The sequence below is a fragment of the Babylonia areolata genome, chromosome 13 (assembly GCF_041734735.1).
Source record: "Babylonia areolata isolate BAREFJ2019XMU chromosome 13, ASM4173473v1, whole genome shotgun sequence".
NCBI classification, from domain to species: domain Eukaryota; kingdom Metazoa; phylum Mollusca; class Gastropoda; order Neogastropoda; family Buccinidae; genus Babylonia; species Babylonia areolata.
Genome location: NC_134888.1, coordinates 15,862,933 through 15,882,044, shown reverse-complemented (window position 1 = coordinate 15,882,044; position 19,112 = coordinate 15,862,933). Strand labels below are relative to the sequence as shown.

The 19,112-nt window shown below is 38.4% G+C and overlaps 1 protein-coding gene across 1 annotated transcript in view; it reads left to right on the top strand.

The window, feature by feature from the left end:
* Positions 1-2,469: 2,469 nt before the first annotated feature.
* LOC143289090 (autophagy-related protein 16-1-like) overlaps positions 2,470-19,112 on the top strand; it is a 35,114-nt gene continuing 18,471 nt past the window's right edge. Inside the window, exons 1-6 of the mRNA XM_076597938.1 lie at positions 2,470-2,570; positions 6,322-6,436; positions 11,040-11,133; positions 11,522-11,595; positions 16,429-16,519; positions 18,804-18,964. Coding sequence (XP_076454053.1) covers positions 2,471-2,570; positions 6,322-6,436; positions 11,040-11,133; positions 11,522-11,595; positions 16,429-16,519; positions 18,804-18,964 — 635 coding nt within the window. The 5' untranslated portion in view covers position 2,470. The remainder of the gene's footprint in view (positions 2,571-6,321; positions 6,437-11,039; positions 11,134-11,521; positions 11,596-16,428; positions 16,520-18,803; positions 18,965-19,112) is intronic.

The following is a 19,112-nucleotide window of genomic DNA, read 5'->3' as shown; positions in this document are numbered from 1 at the left end:
AACAAAAGGGTTGTTCCTGGCAAAAAATTCTGTAGAAAAATCCACTTCAATACGAAAAACAAATAAAACTGCATGCAGGAAAAAATACCCCAAAAATGGTATAGCGACGCGCTCTCCCTGGGGAGAGCAGCCCGAAAAGAAATACAAATACAAATATACATAACAGCCGATTATATACTAACTTGCCTTATGTTAAAGTCTCACATCCCTGAACTTAAATCATCTTCAGTGTTGACAATCTTCAGCAGTCCATTGCTAATGTATGACTTTTTCAAATCCTTGTTTCCATTCATGTTCATACCTTGTTATGTACTATCAACCCCCCCCCCACCCCCCCACCCCCCAAATACTCCTTGTGACCCCAGTACACTTGGTAATAAAAACACATTCTATTCTATTCCATTGTAAATAGCCCAGTTGGTTTGCTGTTATAGTTGTTAGTTTTTCATTAAAAAGATGTTATATTGTTATGCTTTTTTTTTCTTTCTCTCTCTCTCTCTCTTAGTTAAATCAATCATTTTCTATATGTAACACACACACACGCACGTGCACACACACACACAAATGCTTTCACTTACTCTTATGCGTACACAGTAATTTCTTTTCCCCCCTCGATTTTTTTCCTACACTCGTCTAATATCACTTACAGTGAAAAGACATTAAACTAAAGAATGAACAAATTCATAAAAAAATAATATACATTATACACACAGTTTTTCTGCCTTCTCTATTTTCTGTAAAGAAACAAAATATATTAACAAAGTATATTTTGGTATAACTGTGGTGTGTCAAGCCTTCCATAACTACACATCAGCTGGTCTGTCGCCTGATGAAAGTATTCAATATAAATTAAAAACTCAGACCAGCCACAATGGATGTTGGTATTTTTGTTTTTTATTTGTTTTCTCATTATACACATATGTTGTGCAGGTCTAGACTTACATGTATGCACAACACACACACACATACACACAGTTATATATATATACATATATATAATTATATATATATATATAATTATCATCTTACGTATATGTAATCCACACCCATATCATACACACACACACACACACACACATATATATATATATATATATACATATAATTATCATCATACGTATATGTAATCTACACCCATATCATCTATCTATCTATATATATATATATATATATATATATATATATATGTGTGTGTGAGTGTGTGTGTGTGCGTGTCTGTGTGTGTTATAAAAAAAGAAAACGAAAACATCGACACCCTTCACATTTGAGACCCAATATTGTGTTGGCCATTATGCCTACCAAGCCCATACTTAAGGTTAAAAAAAAAAAAAAATTATATATATATATATATGTTTCTTTGCGACTTATATATATGCTCTGCTTTATTTTCTTCTTCAGGGCTGGAACTGAATCAATACATACCAATATATCTGCCTGTACTTGTTTTTTTTTTCTTTCTAATATGTTGTTCTATACATTTGCACACATTTACATCTCTTTCTAACACACACACACACACACACACACACACACACACGCACTCATCTATAAATGAATTACTACCAAGCCACACACACTCATATTCAAACATTAATTAGATGGTAGATCTAAGATCATTTCATAAAGTGACAAAACACATGCAAACACATGTATAGACAATAAAGTTTGTGTATTGTGTATTGCATATTATATATTGCAAAGACATAGTCACACTGACAGAAAAAAAACAAAAAACAACTGAAACCATACTCACAACAGCGAAAAAAACCCCCAAAAACCCAAAACCGTGGATATGAGCTCCATAAGTATTAAGTGTTTCTCTGTGTGCGTGTGCGTGCGTGTGTGTGTGCGTGAGAGAGAGAGAGAGAGAGAGAGAGAGAGAGAGAGTCGTTCTGACACCATTAACTCTTGAACTGTACATCAGATGGGAAATGCATTTTGGTCATCGAAAAGCTGCTCGATTTACAACCGTTAACATTAAGCCTCGCTAGCAGATGAATGGATCAATGATGTCATTTTGATAGCATTGATTAGCATCCAAAAATCGATGCGTTTTCAACGATGCTGCTGTTCAAAGTAAAACTAGTAATGCATCTTTTGTGTGACTAACACCAAGATCAATGTATATTTCTAGAGTGATTGTAAGCAGAAGCGTTTGAGCTGTCAATATCCAAAGTATTGGAAGAAAACGCAACTTGCCTCACAACTTGCAGTCAACGATCTTTGTACAAATGCAGACGAGTCCCGACTTCCGTGTTGACAAAATTGGACAGAGAGCTAGTTCTACTCCACGGCCTTGACCTCCATATTTCCGTATTATGATTGTATTTCAACATGGTTCCTCTTTCTGATAAATGAATCAAAAGTTGTTACATAGATACGAAATATTTTCATACAGCATAAACGCTGTCTGTACAAAGTCAATTTTCTTCATACGAAAACATCACAAAAAGTTGACAGAGGCGTAAATATGGCGTCGAATGGGATACCTTGGAAAAGCGACATTCTACAGCAGCTTAGAAAACGAAATAAGCAACAGACAAGTTCTTATGCAAGCTTGATATTAGCAAGTATGTTTCATATTTTTCCTGTGGCTCTTTGAAACTTTTATTCATTTGCTGTTGTAAAGCCAACACCGTAACCGTGAAGAGCGAATGATTATGACTAATGTTTACGTGAAAGTGATGTTTGTGTTTGTAACAGCTTACATTAAAATCGATCAGCCGTATCATTGTAAACGTAATGGGTTCAGTTCCACGAAAGTAATGATTTTGAATGGAAATTAAACTGAAAAAAGTCTAAATCAGTGACTTAAGTGAGAATGTTCCTGCTTATTTTTTTCTCTAACATTACAAATAAGCTGATTATTTTATTTATTACTGGTTAACACACCACATTATGATTTTATGACACTAAAATATTCGTGTGGTTAAAACATCCTTTAAACACCACCATATACATTATGTAGAATTTAGAGAGAAACTGTGACAAAGTTAAAACATTAATGATTAACTATACCAAACAAACTTTTCTTTCAGTGTTTGTTATCTGCCACACTGACAGTGACCAGGGTGGATTGAGGAGACAGTATGGCTACAAATAAATCTGTACACTGCATGTATAGAATGTTAACAACATTTTTCAGGTGCTTACCTAACTCTTGGATTGGAAAGACTTCTTGTTATTATTTATTTATTATAAGTATTCTGTCCCCCTTACCAATACCATATTATGAACTTCTGTTTCATTTGCTTCATTATTGCCCTGTGACCGATTGGCTTAACACCCTTTAGGTCCAGTTGTTTGGGGCTGTGGTCTTGCTTTGTGGAGGGTGGTGTGTAGGGTCCTACATTTCAGGATTTTTCACAGCTCTATATTAAAGTTAATGTGTCCCAACATCCACCAGTCAGAAAGCTTATTGTTACTTTCATCTGTGAGGAGTCGATTGCACTCTTTATCATAATTACTGGATGTTTATTGACACTACTTCAAGAGGACGCTTTCAGAATGGCTGATAACAAAGCACAACTTGGTCTTTGTGACTTGAAACCGCACTTTGTCATGTTGCAAAAACTCTTTGTGATTTTGTCACCCAAGAGGCTGTTAAAGCTTTACAAGTCATTGAAGGCAGTGAAGTTGGTGCTTGTGGTGACAAAATCTTGTCAGATGGTTCACTTGATGAGAATGAAAGAGAGAGTGATGATTTTTAGAGAGGATGGGGTTAGTTGTGGGGCTCCTCAGCTAAATTCTGCAATAAAAGGAGATAAGGCCATGAATAGCTCTGTGGCTGACATTGAGTTTATTTATATTTAAAAAACAACAACAAAAAACCACCCATTATTCAGGGCAGGGACTGAGGGAGGGAGAGATTGACAAAAAGGGTGGAGCAGTGGAGCAGTTTCGTTTCACCATCCTAATCAGTCTCCCCCATACATGTTAGTATGTGCGTATCTATGTGTGTATGCATACATGTGTGTGCATGTGTTTGTACATGTTTGTATGCTGAGGTTTTGCATTGTCAGTAGTTGAAGGAATGGAACACACATTCACGGGCATACCCACACAGAACTAATTTTGAATGGAAAACAGACATATTCTCTCTCTCGATCTCTTTCTTTTTCTGTCTCTATCTGTATCTGTCTCTCACACACATACAGTGATATACATGTATACAAGTTCCCACTCTCACATGGAGTTGAAAACACACTTGTACACACACTCGCACACACACACGCACACACACACACATGTGCACGCATGCATGCACACACACGCGCACACACACACACACAGTGACACACACACAGTGACACACACACAAACCATCACTGATCACACTTGTACACACACACATGTACACACACACTTGCATTAAAAATAATCGACTTAGGGGGTGTCGGGGGGTGTTGATTTTGAACAGAATGAAGGTAGAATCAAATGTCGAAATGAACCAGAAATGGTACATAAAGAAAATGCTTAAAAAGTTTAAAATAACAGATTGTAAACCCAAATGTACTCCCTGTGACAAAAGCTTGGTTCAATGATTGCAGTGGTGATGATCCAGTTGATCCAAGAAAAGACTGTGAAATTGTTGGTAGTTTAATCTATGTGATGGTATGTACTAGACCAGATATTTGCTGGATGGTTCCCATAATATCTCAGAACCTATCTAAGCTGAAATACTGAGATATCCGAAAAGTACTCTGGACTATTAGTTGTGCAACAGAAAATATGCAGTTAAAGACACTTATACTGTAGTAATAGAATACAATGACTCCAGTTGGGCAAGATAGACGTGGTACTTCTGGTTACAATAACCAGTCTGACCAGAAATAAACATTTTATTTCCTGGAAATCAAGGAAATAGACTACTGTGGCATTTCGTCATGCGAGGCTGAGTACCTTGCTGTAGCAGCTACAGTCCATGAGAGCCATATCCGCCAGTTATTGAGTGACATTGACAGCAGACATCATTATGATCCTGCTTTGATCTTTGAAGATAACCGTCCATGGGACATTTGCCTTTTCAGACAACCTGATAAATCAGCAAAGGTCAAAGCGCACTGATGTCCAGTATCACTTCATTTGTTCAGAATTGAATAGGGGTAAAATTTATCCCGGTTGTAATTATTGTGATTAAGTGGGATTGTTGGATGAGTGATCTTATAATTAGGAATTTACTTGTTAGACTCAAGGGTTACACTCCTTTGTATTGAGATTTGGGATTGAATCAGCAGTGGGTGTGTTTTGCTAATTGTATGAATGAACATATTTTAATTTTTTTTAAACATTGATTTACATTGTCACAAGCACTTATAAATGGACTAAGCGGTTGACTCCTATGAGTACAGATTGTTCTGAACTTGACGCATACTATGAACAATGAAGGGACAGGGACTTCCCAGAAGCAGATGAGATCACCATAATTTTAGAGAGTGAACCACTTCCTGGTTTGCTGTTTTGGAGGGTGAAATGAATGCATGAAACTTGATTTTTTATTTCGTTTTATGTGAAATGTTTATAAAAGTGTGTGAATCACATTTCTTTTGTCAGGAGGAGCCCTGCGTGCGTGCGTGCATGTGTGTGTGTGTGTGTTACCTTACATTGATCAGTCAGGCGATACAACTGATGAATTTATTATAAAAAAAAAAAATAAAAATAATAATAATTTTAAAAATCAGTGACTGAATGAGGAACCATGCACAACAAATAGGACCAGCTGATGGTGGACACTGGCTGTATAGTGAATCCCAATTATTATATTTATAACCTGGTTTTATTGAATTTGGAAATGGAAGTGCTGGAATCTGGCAGAAACACACACACACACACACACACACACACACACACACACACAGACTGACAGAGTCACAAGACACACTTTATCTCAAATCTTTAAACATGCCATGATTTTGAAATGGTGTTTTAACAGAACTGAATGGGTAGGAACAATCAAGATGTGGTTAATCAGCATTCACATTCAGAAAGTTGAACTAGGACCTAGTTTGATTCATTCTTTGGAAATTTCCCTTTTTAGTATATGTAGAAAACTTTTGCTGTGAATGACTCAGTGAGTTAAGTTATAAATCGAATAAATGCAGTTTCAAGTTTTCAAATCACTGACTATCATTATGGGAATGCCAACACAGTGAAATAAGATAATTAGATATTACGGCAAATTAAGACAACTTTATTGTCAGTAAACTCACAATCACAGAAATCTCGATGATGAGTCAGTTGATAGGAATTATTATTATTATTAGAAATTAAGCATAGTGCCTGAAGGTATATCTGATATAACATATCTTTGTATTATTTCAGATAATAAACTTTTGGAGCTGTCAACCACACTGAAGGGAAAAAATTCACAGCTTCAGACCGACTATGAGCGCCTCAAGGCAGAAAATTTTCAGCTGGCTGTCAAGGCTGACTCTGGGTAGGTGACCTCTGGTGGCACCCTTTGATTCTCAGTTTTTTTTTTTGTTTGTTTTTTGCTTTCATGTTCTCTGGGTAGGTGATCCTGGTCGCACCATTTGACTTTCACAGATTCGATTCTTTTTCAGTTTTTGGTTTTAATATACTCAGGGTAAGTGATCTTTTATTGCGCCATTTGTCTTTCGATTCTTTTAGTTTGGGTCTAATGGGCTCTGGGTAGGTGATCTTTGTTCGCACCACTTGACTTCCAATGATAGAACAGGCTGGTCATGGAGAAGTCGCTCAGCTGTACAGTGTTATCACAGTTATGTCATGCACGCACTGAGGAAGGTCAGGGTGACCCTGGTTTTTACCCCATACCACTTGTTGATTTCACGCGGTTCCCTGGCAAACTCCACATCCCGTATCATCCTGCCGTCCCTTTAACATGGATTGGCAGGCTGTTTAATACCCCTTGACTGACGTAAACGTATTAGACTATGTATTAGACTATTACGTATGTGCATAGTGACGTCACTGATGACATCATCAGGAAAAGAGAAATAGCTCTGGAAGGCTGAAAATTCACACAGTTCATCTGGAGTGGGATATCTCCAGACCATTTTCTCAGTTTTAGGCTTATTGTTTTGGATAATGTTTTATGACCTGAAGCACCACTTTGTGCTGTTTTCCCCCTGGCACTGAAGGGGTTAAGACCGCAATTTTGCTGTGATGGGTTTGTGTGGGATTCGAGTCTCATGCATGAACCATGCAAGTACAATGAGAACTTCAAACACATTCACACACACACACACACACACACACACACACACACACACACACACACACACACACACATCCACAAGCATCCATACTCACACACACACACACACACACACACACACACACACACACACACATACCTTGCCCTTTCCCCCACATCCTACCACACACACACACACACACACCACTAGATTCAGAGATAAATTAAATGATATTCAGCCAAAGACAAACAACAGCTTGGTCAGCAGATTTACTTTAATAATTCAGAAAATTGAAGAGAAAAAAAACAACGTGTTTATATACTGCCAGCATCTGTCTCACCACACTACTACATGAGTGACATGCGCTACAGCTTCACTCAGACTAGATCACAAACTCTGTATTGTTACTGGGTAACTTGATTCACTTAAAAGTTCTGGTGTGTTCATCTGAGTTGTTAAGGTACAAAGGCTTATTCATGGGACTGTAACATATCGATTTCCTGATCATGGAAAGAAGAAGAAAGTAATTGAAAGTGAACTGAAAATCAGACTTTGCCAACACAGAGACATGCACTTTTGGGGAAGGGTTGTTAAGAAACATTGAGGGTAGCAGCTTTGTTAACACTGTCATTCACCGTTGTCTGAAATGTTGAACGTGGGAGGCTAATTGAAGTGTTATGACCTTCACCACTGGTTGTTGCTCTGTTGCTGCTGTTTGACTTTAGCCACCTGACTGGGCATGGTTGAGGGTGATAGCATAAAGCATTTCCTTAATTAATTAATTCACATCAGTCATTGAAATCACTTTGTTGATTTACATCAAACATTGAAATCGTTGTTATTTTTAGGCCAGTTTTCTTACATATGTCTGTCTTCAGTTTTGAAAGGTAAACTGACATAGACTAAATGCAAGCAGATGTGACAATTTTTCACAGTTCAAAGTGATAATGGATAAATCCAGTGAGTGAAAGTGAAAAGTTGTGGCAGCATCTATTCACTTGTTTTGCCAACAGTGCCTTGAGAACATGACAGAAACAATCAAACAAGACGCAGTCACTCTCAAAATATAACTCACAAAATGTATGTCAATCACGCCTCAGTGCAAGCGTTGTTGACACTTGTCCAGCAGTTTGCATTAATGTCATCACTAACTTTACGCACAAGTAAGCACAAGAAAATTGTTTCTGAAATGTCTTGAAACATTTTGCTGATAGTGTTATTTCTTTTAGATTTAATCCAAGAAGAAGAAGAAGAGAGAAAAAATAATATGATGGAGGCATTCGCAGACATTGAGGCTCCATCCACAAATGCTGCACAAGAGAAAACTTGAGAAGCTGAACCTGTGATGCTTTAAAGTTTATCTGCAGCTGGGGAGCCCTGGCCAGTGAGCTGCAGACAGACAGGAAAATTTTGAGACTGTCTCACAGAGATGAGAGAAATTAAATTGGAAACATTTTATGTAACGAAATAACTCCCCTTCAGATTCGTGATCTCTCTTCTTGGCCTCTTGTGGCCACAAATGACTGACTGTGAGATTGGAGGAAGTTATGAATGTTGTTTACTCTTCTTGGTGAAGATCTTTCTGTTGCCTCTCTTCCCCTTTTCTCTGTCCTTGTTGTACGGTCCCGACTTTGTACATGACTCATGAGTACCACTGTCACACCAAGGAGTTTTCCTGGGGTATTATTTCCTCTTTTTTTCTTTTTCTTTTTTTCAAAGGATGCATACTTTAGTTATGACTTCTTTGATATGATCAATAACACTGAGAAGTATGAAGGTGGTGGAGGTGGTGGTTTTGGATATATGCCCATGTGCAGGTATATGGGAGGGGGCAGGTGAGGGAGAAATAATGACTTTGTCTGAGTGTGTGAGAGACATTGTGGGTCTCTGAGCAAGTACTTCATTGCCAGTTGCCCTATATGAATGAGCACACTTGATCTTATGTTATGTACACATGTGTTGTGACATGTGTGTTTGATATTTATGTCAGAAACTCTTTGTGACTGTGTGTATACTTGTATATATGTGGTATATGTCTCTGTGGTTGTGCTGTGCTCTCTCTGTGTGTGTGTGTGTGTGTGTGTGTGTGTGTGTGTGTGTGTGTGATATCTATCGCTGTGTATACATGTGCTTAATATTTTGAGTGCTAGTTTGTCCCTCCTTTGTTTTAGGACAGTTGTGTGGTACTTGATGTATGCATGCATGCGTTTATCTCTGCTTCAAGTCACAAGATGACCACATGGGATCGTGAAAGCTGAGAGCCACGGCATGTCTGATTGATGAATTGTGCCTGTCACAATGAGTGACGAATTGTCTCTGTCACAATGAATGATAAAAGGTTTTCCCCAGTGGATACTGAAGACACAGAGGTGTAGGGACAAGCTTTGCATGTTAGGGTTGTGACTGGGCAACAGGTTGTGTCAAAAAGTAATGTGTATTTCACTTCACTGTTTATTTATTTATTTTTTTAAGTTAGAAAAAAGCAGGTTTTAGAATGAAAACAAACTGAATTTCAGCAGTAGCAGTCAAGTGTGGTATTTCTTTTGCAGTTTGTCATTACACATGTATTTGTTAACCTGTAATGAGTTAACCAGACTATTTTTTATGAAAAGTATCATTAACTGTAACGCTTGAGTGTGGTATTTGTTTCAAAGTTTGTTTTTACTCGGGTATTAATTAACCATAAAAAATATTAGTTGATGATGGAATGCCTTCAGTCAGTATAACTGTGCCCGGTCTTCTTTTGATTTTTTTTTTTTTTTTTTTTTTTTTAATAGGAAAGAAAAAAAGGCATTAGTGTCTGGACAATGGATGTGGTGGTGTTGATTCTAACTCATCTAAGCTCAGTGCGTTTGTTGGGGAAGTTTGGAAAACAGTCTGGAAAAGATGAGATAAGGTATGTCTTTCAAAAGACAAAGTCAGATATCTCTTACACTAGTCATAGTATTTTGTCTTTTTCTCCCATCAGTGACCATTAGTCATTGCTCTGACTAGTATGTTCTTATCATGATTGTTGGGAATATTCATGTATCCATAAAACAATAAGCATTGAAATGGATTACTAGAGCTTAAATCTGCACTAGAGCTTAAATCTGCATAGTTAATATTATATATATATATATATATATATATATATATATATATATATATATATATATATATATATATATATTATGCGCGCGCGCACACACACACACACACACACACATGGTTTTCAGCCAACAGCAGGTCTGTAAACGTGTTGACCTGAGAGACAAAAAAACCAAACAAACAAACAAACCGAAACCATGAGATGTCCACCCATAACCTCCAGGCATTGACACCCACATTGAACTCCAGACCCTCAGATTGCTGATTGAGAAGTCCCAACCCTTTGACCACTTGACTGTCACACCCATTGCCATTTAACCTGATAGCCTTCTTGGAGTGTCGGTAGTGTTGACAGGTCTTCAGATTATGACACTTCATTAGGTTCATGGGTGCAGAATTTAAAAAAATAAAATGAAAAAAAGCAGTTATGATTGAATATTACTCAATACATTACTATTATTACCTAATGTATTAATCATCATTGCCATGGCTTGATACTGATTCAGGACTGAAATAGCATAATGTAAATGATATGAAAATGTATGTGTTTTGTTATGTTTTATTGTAATTTATTGAAATATATTATGTATTTTATTTTTAGTATCATTGCATTGGCACATAACAAGAGAGACTGAAAGTGTTGTCTGGTAATTTTAAGAGAACAGAGACAAAAACAGAAGGGTGTCGTGTTCATTTTCAAACTTTCAATATTTTCATATTATTACACTTCAGAACAGACATTTAAATTTGTATATATATGTCAATTTGCAGTGGACAGGGAGGAGGGGAGAAAACCCATGCGTTGGAGCAGAAACTTTATCGTCTGCAAGAGGAACTCACAGAGCTTCACAAAAAACGCGGAGAGGTGAGATACAGCTGGCCCCATTCTCTCTCTCTCCCTCTGTCTGTCTCCCCCCTCTCTCTCTTTCTCTCTCTCTCTGTGTCTCTGCCCCTCTCTCTTCCTCTCTCGCTGTGTCTCTCTCACTATATCTTTCTGTGTGTCCATTGATGTGTATCCTTGTCAGGAAATCAAACAAAAGACAAAGAAATCAAGTGTTTTGTAAATAGAATTTTAAACTTCATTTTGGAAGCCTGAGGTAGACTAAGATTAGCAGAGAATTCAGAGGAGTTTCTTTTGTTTGTTTTCTTCAAGAACCATTCAGATTAAAATCAGTCAGTGAATGAATCAAGATGACAGTATTACATTCTCACTTTTCCATGTTAATGATGTATGAAACATGTTGATGTTGCAGAATGCGCAGCAGATCATTGACCTGAAGAACAGTCTGCAGGAGAGGGAGAAAGAGCTCTCTATCAAAGAAGCCAAGTGAGACTTTTTTGGGGTTTTTTGTTTTTTTTGTTTTTGGTTTGTCTTTCCATGAGTTTGTTCAGACTTCAGCCGCGAAACATTTGCTGTCTCATTTGGAACTGGGACAGTGGGTGTGTTGTGATTGTATCAATAGTCCACTCACTTTGTGTTTGTAAAAAGGTGGTTTTTTTTGAGAGTGTGTTGTTCGATTCTAACAGAAGAGAGAGAGGAGCAGACAGGGGGATATAGGATCAACTAATCATGCACTCACTCACTCTCTCCTCACATCAATAGCAGGGCCACATGGAGTGGTTTTTATAGAGTGTTTACTTTACAATACAGCACACAGTAAAAAGTTCACCCTACACCTAAAGCAGCACCTATAAGCAGCACACAGTAAAAAGTTCACCCTACACCTAAAGCAGCACCTATAAGCAGCACACAGTAAAAAGTTCACCCTACACCTAAAGCAGCACCTATAAGCAGCACACAGTAAAAAGTTCACCCTACACCTAAAGCAGCACCTATAAGTAGCACACAGTAAAAAGTTCACCCTACACCTAAAGCAGCACCTACAAGCAGCACACCTGGAACACAAACACACAACCAAAATCCAGGTCAGGTAAAATCTCAAAATATCCTGACATCACTGACATGAAAGGCCTATACCCTCTCAGCACCTTTCATCACGTGTCCACCAGTATGCACTCCTCTCACACATAGATCTATGTGAGGAAATACAAGCTTCATCAAGCTTACCTGCCACCAGCAGTTACATACCAATTACCATACTGTGTACAAAACATATCACTGACCAATACAACCTTGTGTTCCAACTCGTGTTACCAATCATTCAGCTAAACTGTGTATTACCATGACCAAACAAACCTCTTTGTCTTCACAAGGTATACCACCGACACAAGTACATGTAAGGAAATCATTACTTCCAACATATCTCTGGTAAACAACAATGTGCCACAACATAGCACTGACCCTCAGTGCTCTCATAGTTTACCAACTCATTAATCACATACAATGTTCCTTCCCACTTTGTCTGAACAAAGTAAACCACTGACACACAGCACAACTCTTACACATGTTACCACAACTACCAACAAATCAAACATGTGTTCCACAACACTTGCTGTTGCCCCAATGTGCACACACACACACATGAAAAACCCTCAGCACAGGGTTATCCTATAGATCTGTTCAGTTCACACTGAACCAACACCACCTACTATATACAAAACAAGTAAGTAATACATCAAAAATACAGAACAAGATATCTGCAACCAAATAGAAGGGGGGTGGGGGGTGGGGACTCAAAAGATTTAGGCCAGTACTTCTCTCAGTGGGTAGCTTTCACACATTAACCCCTTTTCTTTCCACAAGCCACAAGATCAACTTAAACTGGCTGTCCACCAACACAAAACATAGTTTCCCAACATAACTAAGTTATCAACATAACATAAAACCATTACAAGTCATGTACTCACAGCCCAACAGGGATTTCCTTGCTCCTCACATCACTGATCAGTCAGTCACCCTGTGTCAGTCAGTTCTTCTGGGAGACAGCTAAGAACTGGCTGTGCTGACTGGTTTTATCCCTCCCCACAACATACTGTGTATACTAATGCAAGCTCTTATTGCTGTTCAAAAGCTTGCATAGTTATTGCTCTTGTCGTCTTGTGTGTGTGAGTGTGTGTGGATGCATGCATGTTTTTTTGTGTGCATTTGTCGTCACTTTACCCTGAAGATTAAAAGAGGAAAAAATTGCAGAAGTAAAAACAAAAACAGCCATCCTACTACGCAAGGGATACAAATTTTATAACGAACATTCACAGGGCAGAGTAGTTGTTACCCATATCTGATGACTTTTGGGGGGTTTTGGGGTGGGGTTTTTTTGTTATGATAAAGTAAGTAAATACCATTTAGATTTACAGAACAAATATGTTCTTGTGTTTTCTGTTTAGATCTAGTATGATTAGCTTTGGTTTAGTCACATTTGTGACTTATTTATGTGATAGATGATTTATCAGTTGTTTGACAATGTTGCATAACACACAACACATTTACAGACTTACAGTTACATGTTCTTTCCTTTCAGTTTCAGTCTTAGTTTTAATTGCTGTTTCTTAAGTAGCACTTTGCTACTTGTTTGTCAGGTATCCTCCAATACCAATGCCTAGAGGTAATGCGTCCGCCTAGGAAGCGAGAGAGAATCTGAGCGCGCTGGTTTGAATCACGGCTCAGCCGCCGATATTTTCTTCCCCCTCCACGAGACCTTGAGTGGTGGTCTGGACGCTAGTCATTCGGATGAGACGATAAACCGAGGTCCCGTGTGCAGCATGCACTTAGCGCACGTAAAAGAACCCATGGCAACAAAAGGGTTGTTCCTGGCAAAATTCTGTAGAAAAATCCACTTCGATAGGAAAAACAAATAAAACTGCAAGCAGGAAAAATACAACAAAAAAAAAGGGTGGCGCTGTAGTGTAGCGACGCGCTCTCCCTGGGGAGAGCAGCCCGAATTTCACACAGAGAAATCTGTTGTGATAAAAAGAAATACAAATACAAATACCAGGCTGTGTTCAAAACCTTCCTTCATACATAGGTTGTTACCAGGTTGTGTTCAAAACCTTCTTTCATACATAGGTTGTTACCAGGCTGTGTTCAAAACCTTCCTTCTTACATAGGTTGTTACCAGGTTGTGTTCAAAACCTTCCTTCTTGCATAGGTTGTTACCAGGCTGTGTTCAAAACCTTCCTTCTTGCATAGGTTGTTACCAGGCTGTGTTCAAAACCTTCCTTCTTACATAGGTTGTCGGGAATAGAGAGTCAGAGGAATGTTATTGTAACTGTAATGTGAGATGATATTGTTGACACAAAGATGTGAAATAGTAAAGCAGACAACTGGCCAGATTTCAGTGTGGGGAAAACACCCATTTGTTTTTTTGTCAGCTCCTAAATATGTAATGATTTTTTTCTTGTTTTAATTAAGAATTTAATCTAATGTCATTTGTTGAAAGTTAAGTTCAGTGACTGATCATAGTGTTGCCATTTCTTAGGAAATGGTGTCACAGTTTTTTCTTTGTTCACTGTATTTGATACATTGATGTCTGCATTTTGGGGGGAGGGTGGGGGGTTGTTTGAATGTTTTGGAAATTGTTTAGTTTTTTGTGTCTTTATTTTGAGCATCTACTGTGTTTCTTGTTTTTAAAAGCATATGATTGAGGGGTGCAGTCTAATTAAATGGTGAAGCAGATGGGAGATAAAGTATAATTAGAAGAAAGTGGAAAGGGGGGGGGGGGGATATTACGGTTTAGGAGGAGGGATAGTCACAAGTAACAAACGCTTTTTAGTCTTTCTTCCCTCCCCACCCCCCACACCCCTCCAGCCCTCCTCTCCACCCAGATGTGTGGCATCCTTTTTGATCAACAAACCATAGATGCAGTAACCAGGAAATGAAGGGAAAGTGATGATGGAAACAAACTGGCTGTGGCCTTGGGGCTTTTTAGGTTTTTGTTTGTTTGTTTTTTTGTTTGCTTGCTTTTTGTTTTTTTTTGCAGTGTTGGCTTGTGTTATATGTTCGCTCTTCTCACATTCCTGGTATGTTAAGATGAGGTATTGTACATGAACAAAACAAAACAAAGAACAAAAAAAATTGAAGAAAGGCAGATGTGAATGATTTTAACAGGGCATGTGTATCATGTTCATGTTTATAGCCGTGTTACTTTAATATATATATATATATATATATATATATATATATAAAGATGGATCTGATGAAATAACATAAATGTTAGCTTTGCTTTCTTCTGTTTTTTTTTTGTTTTTTTTTCTTCTCTTCGATCATTTGTCCATCTTCTTTTTGCACTGTCTCTTCTCACTTAAGTTGATAATTGCTGAGCTGATGTACAGAAGGGAACAAACAAACAAAAAAGCCTTTAGTTTTGTGGTCAAATGAACTTGATGTGGAAAAAAAAACTAACGCATCAGACTTCTGCTCTTATCTTTTGCATCTGGTATCTGGTAATTTTTGTTTTGTTATATAATGCTAATATTGTGTAATAATGTGTTGTTCTGATATTTGACTTGTTTAATTCTTAACCACTCTTTAGACAGCTATATTTTTTCAAGAGAACACATGAAATCAAATTCCATATCAGGTTATCAAAATCACAAAGCACACGGTTGGGATTCCATCAAATATCCAATGATGAAACGCAGTGAAAGGTACTTCAAAGATTGCTATATTAACACATTGACTGCTGCGTCAGCCATCACCAGATTTCAAATGATGATTGGTTCTTGGACCCATTGTGGGCACTTACTGTGTCACACTTCTGACAGACAAACAAATTATTTGGAGTGAAGAATCATTTATATTGTTACTTATGTCGTCGCCTAATCGTTCAAAGCCCATGTTCAGCAGAAGACAGTAAATGCTGTCCCTTAAGCACTGCTACATGTACGAAAAGCCCTTTTTTTGTCTTTTCTTTTTTTAAACAGACGATCCATTTTCTCCTCTCTGCCATATGCTTCCTTTTTGTTTCCGGTATTTCTTTAGCTGTATTGTTTTTACATTTCCTATGTTTGTAATTCACGCTACAATGTATGAATTTCTCCCTGCCTAGAGAAATCTGTCACATCTTCAGTATTTGTATATTTGTACATTACGAGAGAACTTATTTGATATAAGACTTACTTGTTTTCCTTCATTCATTTGTTCTATAACATTTTCAAATAAGATACTGTTGAAACCAAAAAAAATTACATCCATAGCGGAGCTTTTGAAAAAAAGAAAAAAAAGATTTCTCTGTTTTATTTCATGTGTGTGTGTGTGTGACAGAATCCTGGATGCGGAGAACAACTTAATGGCGATGAGAGGGGCGCAGAAGAGCTTGCAGAACACCATTATTGAACTGGAGGCCACCAACCAGGTTAGGAGGGTCAATGGGTCAGCTGCATTTAGAATATGGAAATGTGATTTGCTACCCGTATCTTAAACACCAATAATCATGTCAATGGGTTGGCCGCATTTAGAATATGGAAATGTGATTTGCTGCCCGTATCTTAAACACCAATAATCATGTCAATAGGTCGGCCGCATTTAGAATATGGAAATGTAATTTGCTACCCGTATCTTAAACACCAATAATCATGTCAATGGGTCGGCTGCATTTAGAATATGGAAATGTAATTTGGTACTCATATCTTAAATGCCAATAATCATGTCAATGGGTTGGCCGCATTTAGAATATGGAAATGTGATTTGCTACCCGTATCTTAAACACCAATAATCATGTCAATGGGTTGGCCGCATTCAGAATATGGAAATGTAATTTGGTACTCATATCTTAAATGCCAATAAAAATGTCAATGGTTTGACGGTTTTTATAATATATGGAAGTGTAATTTGGTACCCATATCTTAAACGCCAACAATCATGTCAATGGCTCCACCACATTTGAAATATGAAAGTGACGGGCGCAATAGCCATGTGGTTAAAGCGTTGGACTGTCAATCTGAGGGTCCCGGGTTCGAATCACGGTGACGGCGCCTGGTGGGTGAAGGGTGGAGATTTTTACGATCTCCCAGGTCAACATATGTGCAGACCTGCTAGTGCCTGAACCCCCTTCTTGTGTATATGCAAGCAGAAGATCAAATATGCACGTTAAAGATCCCGTAATCCATGTCAGCGTTCGGTGGATTATGGAAACAAGAACATACTCAGCATGCACACCCCCGAAAACGGAGTATGGCTGCCTACATGGCGGGGTAAAAACGGTCATACACGTAAAAGCCCACTCGTGTGCATACGAGTGAACGTGGGAGTTGCAGCCTACGAACGAAGAAGAAGAAGAGAAGAAATATGAAAATGTAATCTGGTAGTCATATCTTAAATGCCAATAATCAATCATGTTAATGATTCGGGTGCATTTAGAAAATGAAAACGTAATTTGGTAGCTGTATCTTAAATGCCAGTAATCATGTCAGTTGCATGGAAATGTAATTTGGTACCTGTATCTTGAACGCCAATAATCATGTCAGTGGTTCAGCTGCATTTAGAATATGGAAATGCAATTTGGTACCCGCATCTTAAACGCCAATAATCATATCAATGGTTTGGCTGCATTTAGAATATTGAAATGTAATTCAGTACTGGTATCTTAAACGCCAATAACAGTGTCAATGGCTCGGCCGCATTTAGAACATGGAAATGTAATTTGGTACCGGTATCTTAAACGCTAATAATCATCCATTGAAAGAGTACAGAGAAGACCAGCAAAATGGTTATTAAAGAGTGTCAAAATAGGACCTGTCAAGACAGACTGAAACCGCTGAATGTATGTGCATTGAAAGGAAGAAGAATCCTTATTCAGACCTTCGAAATATTTGATGAATTAGAAAGTAATTGACGAGCGCAATAGCCGAGTGGTTAAATTGTTGGACTGTCAGTCTGAGGGTCCTATGTTTGAATTTTAGTAACAGCGCCTGGTGGGGAAAAGGGTGGACATTTTTCTGATCTCCCAGGTCAACATATGTGCAGACCTGCTTGTGCCTGAACCTCCTTCGTGTGTTTACACAAGCAAGATCAGATACGCACATTAAAGATCCTGTAACCCACGACAGTGTTCGGTGGGTGATGGAAACAAGAACTCACCCAGCAAGCACACCCCCAAACACAGAGTATGGCTGTCTTCATGGCGGGGGTAAAAAACAGTAATACATGTAAAAGCCCGCTTGTTTGCATATGAGTGAACATGGATGTCGCAGCCCACAAATAAAATGGAAGAAGAAACGCCAATAATCATGTCAATGGTTTGGTTGCATTTAGAATATGGAAATGTAATTTGGTAGCTGTATCTTAAATGCCAATAATCATGTGAATGGGTCAGCTGCATTTAGAATATGAAAATGTAATTTAGCGGGCGTAAAAACGGTCATACACGTAAAAGCCCACTCATGTACATACGAGTGATCATGGGAGTCGCAGCCCACAAACAAAGAAGAGGAAGAAACACCAATAATCATGTCAGTGGTTCAGCTGCATTTAGAATATGAAAATGTAATTTGGTGGGGGTAAAAACGTTCATACACGTAAAAGCCCACTCGTGTACATATACGAGTGAACATGGGAGTTGCAGCCCATGACCGAAGAATGAAGCAGAAGAAGAAGAAGAAACTTGCTTTCAGACATGTTTTTTTCACTGTTTGCACCAGATGCTGAAGGATGAGCACCAGGCCCTGCAGCTGGCCTTCACGGCGCTGGAGGACAAGTACCAGAAGGCCCAGGACGACAACCGAGAGCTGATAGAGCGCTGGATGGCCCAGAAGGCCAGAGACGCTGACATCATGAACGAGGAGAACGCCGTCTTCATGAGGTCAGTGCTGTGAGGGTTGGTGGTGCAAGAGGGGTTGGAAAGGGTGGGGTGGAAGGGGAGACTGTGGAGGCCTTTCACTTAACAGTTTTTTTGCTGTTGTTTTTTTTTTTTCCTTCTGCTTGGGGCTTCCAACCTCCTCTTTTTTCCC